The 6,382-nt window shown below is 36.0% G+C and overlaps 1 protein-coding gene across 1 annotated transcript; it reads right to left on the bottom strand.

Annotated features, from left to right (window-relative positions):
• Positions 1 to 27: 27 nt before the first annotated feature.
• On the bottom strand, positions 28 to 3,018 carry LOC128554820 (uncharacterized). Its single transcript, XM_053536132.1, has 2 exons — positions 2,867 to 3,018; positions 28 to 2,533 (listed from the first exon to the last, which is right to left on the bottom strand). Exons 1-2 carry the CDS (start codon positions 2,917 to 2,919, stop codon positions 424 to 426), a joined length of 2,163 nt encoding a protein of 720 aa, XP_053392107.1. The 5' UTR covers positions 2,920 to 3,018; the 3' UTR covers positions 28 to 423.
• Positions 3,019 to 6,382: the final 3,364 nt, after the last annotated feature.

Below are 6,382 nucleotides of genomic sequence, written 5' to 3' on the forward strand. Positions count from 1 at the left end.
GATCTTCATCTTCGACAGATTGTAATTGTAATGTAGCGTCAAACATTATCAGCACTAATTTCTCTCTTTTGTTTCCTTGATTTTTCTCTTATGACCTACTCTTTGCGACTAAGTTTTTGAAGATTCATAGTTTTGTCATGGCACCAGTAATTTCAGATAATTATGTGGGTAGAAAGTAAAAATAAAAGCTTAGTGTACCCAGTTCGACCTTTTATTTACTCTTTGTATATAAACTAAAGATGTCTGACGTTAAAAAGGTGTAAGTGACCATGACACGCCAAATAAGATTACTGTAATAATACGGCAATTCATGACACACATATCCGTGATATATCTGGTGAACATTGCACCACCATGATTAAAAAAGTTAGGAATTGCTTCCAGAAGGTTTGGTTTGTCATTGAAGAGGAGTTTTAACCTCAGCTAATGATTTATCAGTGTGTTTAAAAGTATACAAATATGGAGCTTTGCAGCATTATTTCTTTCCCGTATCTGAACAGACAACAGGTAGCACCTTAAAGCATCAGTACTTCTGTTTTCTTGTTCCATGCACTGTCCAAGCAGGTTCAAGGCTGTTTCTCTGTGTCCGAGGTTTGCTTCCTCATCAATGGCCCTTACAAGATTTGATAATGCTCTTTTTTTATCATCGTGTCTTCTTAAACTGTTACATGTCTTATATTGTAGAAAATAGAGATAAGGCAGGGAATCCACTACAGCCCAGTCCATCCAGTAGTCATATTTTCTTCTGTAAGCTAAGTCTTCCTGTGTGGATCTAAACATTTCATGCTGCAGCTCATAGGGACAGCAGTTTATTTCACATGGCAAAAATATGACACAGAATGCAGTTATATGTTTCACTAGAACATGTTCTTCATTCTGTTGAAAAGATAACCTGTTGAATGCACTTCTTTTGTCTTGATGTTCAAAATTATGGCAGGCACATACAGCTTCCACCACACTGAGATCATAGCATTCTTCAGTGTCTTTCACGATCATGTCTGTTCTTTCAGTATCTTCCATGCAGTAAAAGATTGATGCTAATTTCAGTTTACCGGATGAAACATCAGAGTTCAGTCCAAATGACAACCAAGTGAGAGTCTCCATCGATATATTGCCTTGATGATAAATGTTTGAGGAGGCTAGAACAGATCCTAGAGTTTTACATAACTGCTGTGCAGTAACACTACCAGCTATTTTATCTTGTTTTTGGTTGGCATCTAAATACTTGTAGACATGTTTGAACATGCATGTTGATAACAGCTGCAGTACTGCTGGTATGTTAAAGCTATTGTTGGTTTCAGAAAGTAACATTTTGTTTACATGTGCTATATCTAGAGCCACATCTTTGAATAATTGTCCTGAAATAAAGGTGGGTATCGTTTGTGGATCTATTACACAGATGCCATTGTTCTTCATTTGAAGTCTCAAGCCAAGTCTATCACAGTCTATCTCTAGTAATGCTCTTCCATTACTGCTAGCCACATACTGAAGTGTGTCAAGTATGAAGGGTTTAATGTGAGGTAAAAAACGTTCTGCCATTAAATTGTTGTCTGGGATGATGAAGTGTGGACAAACTTCATTTAAAACACAGTCGTAAAGTGTTGATAAACAAAGTGTGAGGCATGTAAGCAGGGTGTTTTCCCTCCAGGCGTTAGATTGTGTGTTAGCAATACAATGAAGTAATACTGTTTTACACATGAAACTGGAAATGCTCTCGGGATACTGTGAACTGATGAAGGTTTTTAAAATCATTTTCATTAGAACATAACATCTGACTTGTGTAATGTTTAAATTAAACATTAAACACCTCTCAGTTAGCGAAGTAGATATTCTCCATTCAAGTTCTCTGTTTCCACTGCCTTTGTTTCCAACAGCTACAACAAAACATCCAGTACTGCTGCAGTACCTTCTCATTTCTTCTGTAGGCCATCCTCCAACACCTTGCTCATCTAACCAGTGGTTGGCTTGTACAGGCCAGGATTTACAGGGAAGTGCAAATACTATGTCTAAATCATAAACACCAGGTACTTCTTGTTCTGATAGTGCTGGACCATGTCTCACTCTTCCCTCTTCATAAGCAACATTGATGAGTGTATTCTTCAGCAGTACTCTTCCTCTCCTATCTCTGTAAAAATCTTCATTCAGTACATCATTGTATGGAAGAGGAGCATCATCTCTCAGATGTTGTAACAAACAGTATCCAGGTGATACAGTCTCATCCTGGATCATCAATAAATTCTTTACACCAGGTTCCCATTCACTCCAGTCTGTTATTATATTAAAATTATTGATACTGTAAAGACAGTCAAAGTCTGACTGAAGTCCCGGTGTCGTTGTACTTTCTGTTTGACTGCCAAAGCAATACACTGAAGTATTATAAGTCCTTAATTGATATGGTATTGTGAATAAAGTCTCTCGCAGTAGTCTTAGTCTTCTCCTCTTCAACACTATTCTCTCATTCACTCCAATCTCATCAAGCACTTGAGATAGTCTCAGAGACACATTATGTGTATAATCAGATATTTGTGACATTCTGGAACAAAGAAAATGATTTCGTGTAAAAAACCATCTTTTTTAATGAATGCAAACTTTGTAAAAAAATAATGTTATGTAAATGGTACAGCTTCAGTTGCTTGTCAGATTACTTCAAAATTTAGAAAAAAAGGTTCACTATGAGTCTTTAATAGTAGGAAGTTTGAAAGTGATTTCTTGCATTTCAGTTCCTGAAAATTTTCATCTACAATTTTAGACAATAGAATACATAGAAACTCAAAAGTATATGTTATGCTAGTGAAAATTTATATATTAGTAGAGCTTGTTTTTACATCATACACATTAAATTATCTTTTAAACAACACTGATTTACCTGTCTTGATTGGTTTCTGTTTTAATTTTGATGTTGTTTGAAAATTGAGACATCCATTATGTTATGTAATGACTGTGAGGTAAAGCTACTATAGTTAATTTAGGAAAACTCCTTTTTATTCCTTTAAAAAAGTTAGTAAAATCCTTGTTGCAAAACAGAAAGTTGGAAAATCCCATTTCTAGTTTTTCTTTCATATATCAGAAGGATAACTCTTAACGCAATAACAATATTAACTGTTCATGCTTACTCCCCTTTATCACAAACCAAAGTGCATATAAATCTGTTTGCAATATACTGGAGTATTAAACTAGTATAAACAAGATAAATTAGTTCTTATGCCATATCAACTTTCCACTCCCTGTAATTTGAGTGACTTATAAAATAACAGTATCAAACCTATGTTGCAGCTGTTTCAGTGTTTCATAGATTCTGTCTTGACAAAGTCAGTGCTTTTGTGGACACACATTTTTGTTTAAACACACTAAAGTGACTTTATTTCCAAATGACCTCAAATTGATTTCTAAATGTGTCAGTGGTGATGCAAACGTCTGATCTCAATCAAAATGGCTACAAACTGAGTGTTACGAACAGGCAAAATAGGGTGGGTGGTGGTGTTTTACTGACGTGTAGATCTGCTGTAAACATGCGCAAACTTTCGGCAGGAAATTCTCAAAGTTTTGAATATGGTATTTTGCAGTTGATTTTCAAGAACATTACTATGCATATAGTTGGGATTTACAGACCTCCACCTTTATCCACTTGTTCCCAGTTCGTCACAGACTTCTTTCAATATATGGAGGGAGTACTATCACAGTACTCAAATGTAATGGTCATGGGTGACTTTAATCTTCACATCCACGATGACACAAATGCAGTAACAGAATTCAATAATTCTTTGTACGCCATGGGTTTACAACAACATGTACAATTTAGTACACACACTGGTGGTAACATTCTTGATTTGGTCCTTACGGAAGTCGTAAATGGTGTTGAAGTAGTTTCTTGTGAACAGGGTCCATATATTTCTGATCACTTTGCAGTCAAAATTGTGACAAATGTTAGAAAGGAAAATATAACCAGTGAGGTTGTGCTCTTTAGAAATTTCAAAGACATGGATACGAACACTTTTTCAAGCGATCTGAGAAAAATGACAATCGAAAGTGATAATGTCGACCTTTCTGTTGAAGAGTTTCAGACAGCAGTAGAATATATTTTGAATTCACACGCACCATTTATAGAAAATTCAAATCATCCATCGCGCTCCAAAACCCTGGTTCACAGAAAAACTTCTTCACCTTATAAGAGTGGCTCGCAAATCTGAACGTTTGTGGAAGAAACATAGACAATCACATCTGCATGAAGCCTTCAAAACAGCGCGTAAAAACTACGAAAAAGAACTCAAACATGAGAAAAAGTCATCTCTGAGTGAAAAAGTTCTTAATGCAAAAGGTGACTCGAAAAAGCTTTATAGATTTGTATCTGAGACTACAGGCACTAGGTCGGAGAACCCTATGCCAACTGGACATGACAGTACACTGGCTGAGAAATTTGCAGATCATTTCATGAATAAAATCGAAAAAATTCGAGAATCGTTGAAACATTTCGATAAGTTTCAACCATGCGAAAAAGATATTCCTTGTTTTGACAGTTTTAAAGATCTGAGCGAGGAAGAAGTTAGAAAAATTATAAACCAACTACAGACAAAATCATGTGAACTTGATATTCTACCAACAAAAGTGCTAAAATCATACTTGGATGAGCTGTTGCCTGTTATTACTAAATTGGTTAATTTGTCGTTGCGCGACGGCATCTTTCCAACAAATTGGAAACAGGCAATTGTAAGACCTTTGTTGAAGAAAATGCGACTGGAACTTGAATTCGCAAACTACAGGCCTGTTAGTAATCTATCGTTTCTGTCAAAATTAATTGAAAAAGCAGCTCTGTTCAGGCTCAATGATCATGTAAACAAACACAATCTTCTACCAAAAAACCAATCTGCTTACAGGAAAAACCATTCTTGCGAATCAGCACTGTTACGTCTTGTAAATGATTTACTGGATGCCATGGAGAAGAAAGAAGTTACGGCGCTAATTGCCATCGATCTCAGTGCCGCTTTTGATACTGTAGATCATGACATTCTTGTTGATGTGTTAAACAAGCAGTATGGCGTTCGTGGAACAGCACTGAGCTGGGTTGATTCCTATCTGCATCCCAGAAGTTGTCGTGTAAGTGTCAATTCAACCATGTCATCTCCACGCCAATTAAATTGTAGCGTTCCACAAGGGAGCTGCTTAGGACCGTGGCTATATTTGACATATGCGGGGACACTGTTTGATGTTATTCCGCCGTCGATTTCAGTTTACGGCTTTGCGGATGACCACACTGCTAATAAACGCTTTAAACCATCATCGCCAACAGTAGAATCCCGGGCAATACGAGAACTTGAACAATGTGCTAAAACAATCAACAACTGGATGAATGAAAATAAGCTGAAAATGAACACTTCCAAAACCGAGTTCATCATGTTTGGTAGTAGGCAACAGCTCTCTAAGTGTTCAACTGACAAAGTATGTATTGTAGGTGATGAAGTGAAATCAGTGAGCTTTATTCGATATCTAGGTGCATTCCTGGATGAAAACTTGAATCTAAAAGAGCATGTAAAACGAAAGTGTAGAACAGCAATGCTCAACTACTTCAGAATAAAATGTATCCGGAAATATCTTACCAAAGAGGCTACCAAAACCCTTGTACTGTCATTGGTGATATCCCATTTAGATTACTGTAATGTCATTCTATATGGTATTGCTCAAAGCGAAGTAAACAAAATGCAACGAATTCAGAACATGTGTGCAAAACTTGTCCTAAATCGAAGAAAATATGACAGTTCCAAGCAAGCGCTGTATGACCTTCACTGGCTACCAATCAAAGCCAGAAAAACATTCAAAATGCTCACCTACATGTATAATTGTTCAGTTGGAAACTCTCCAGAATATCTTTCTGAACTTCTCGTAAAACAAACACAGACAAGGAACTTGCGTTCTTCAAATTCCGTTACTGGGTGTTTCGTTGTTCCTTTCAACAAGCGCAAAATGTCAGCGACAGAAGTTTTGGTACTGTTGGACCTAAACTCTGGAATGAATTGCCTCTCGAAATAAGGAACTGAGACACAATAGATGTTTTCAAATTACTATGCACTCTTTTAGAAACTGTGACTGTATTTTTTTAAGAGATTGAAGTAACGTGAACTGGATGATTTTATTGTGTAAATACATTCGAATTCTTACTTGATAACAAACAGCTGTCTTACCGTATCTTAATGTTCTAATATTTTATTAATCTTATCTGATGTCTGATCTTTTTTTTTTCATTAATGCTTACTAAATAGTTTATTCACAATGATATTTATGCTCATTTATGTTATATGTCATTAAATATCTTAATTTTTTGTCGTATTTTTATGTATTTGTAAAACGCCATTGAATATGTTTTCCGTAAAAATAGCTAGGCGTTTAATCA

The sequence above is a fragment of the Mercenaria mercenaria genome, unplaced genomic scaffold, assembly GCF_021730395.1.
Source record: "Mercenaria mercenaria strain notata unplaced genomic scaffold, MADL_Memer_1 contig_774, whole genome shotgun sequence".
Lineage (NCBI taxonomy): Eukaryota > Metazoa > Mollusca > Bivalvia > Venerida > Veneridae > Mercenaria > Mercenaria mercenaria.

What these genes read in the sequence shown, in the direction of transcription:
- LOC128554820 (XM_053536132.1), bottom strand. Translation starts at nt 2,919, where the DNA reads ATGTCTCAATTTTCAAACAACATCAAAATTAAAACAGAAACCAATCAA. An exon ending in ACAGAAACCAATCAAGACAG is followed by an intron (nt 2,534 to 2,866) that starts GTAAATCAGTGT and finishes TCTTTGTTCCAG; the next exon opens with AATGTCACAAATATCTGATT.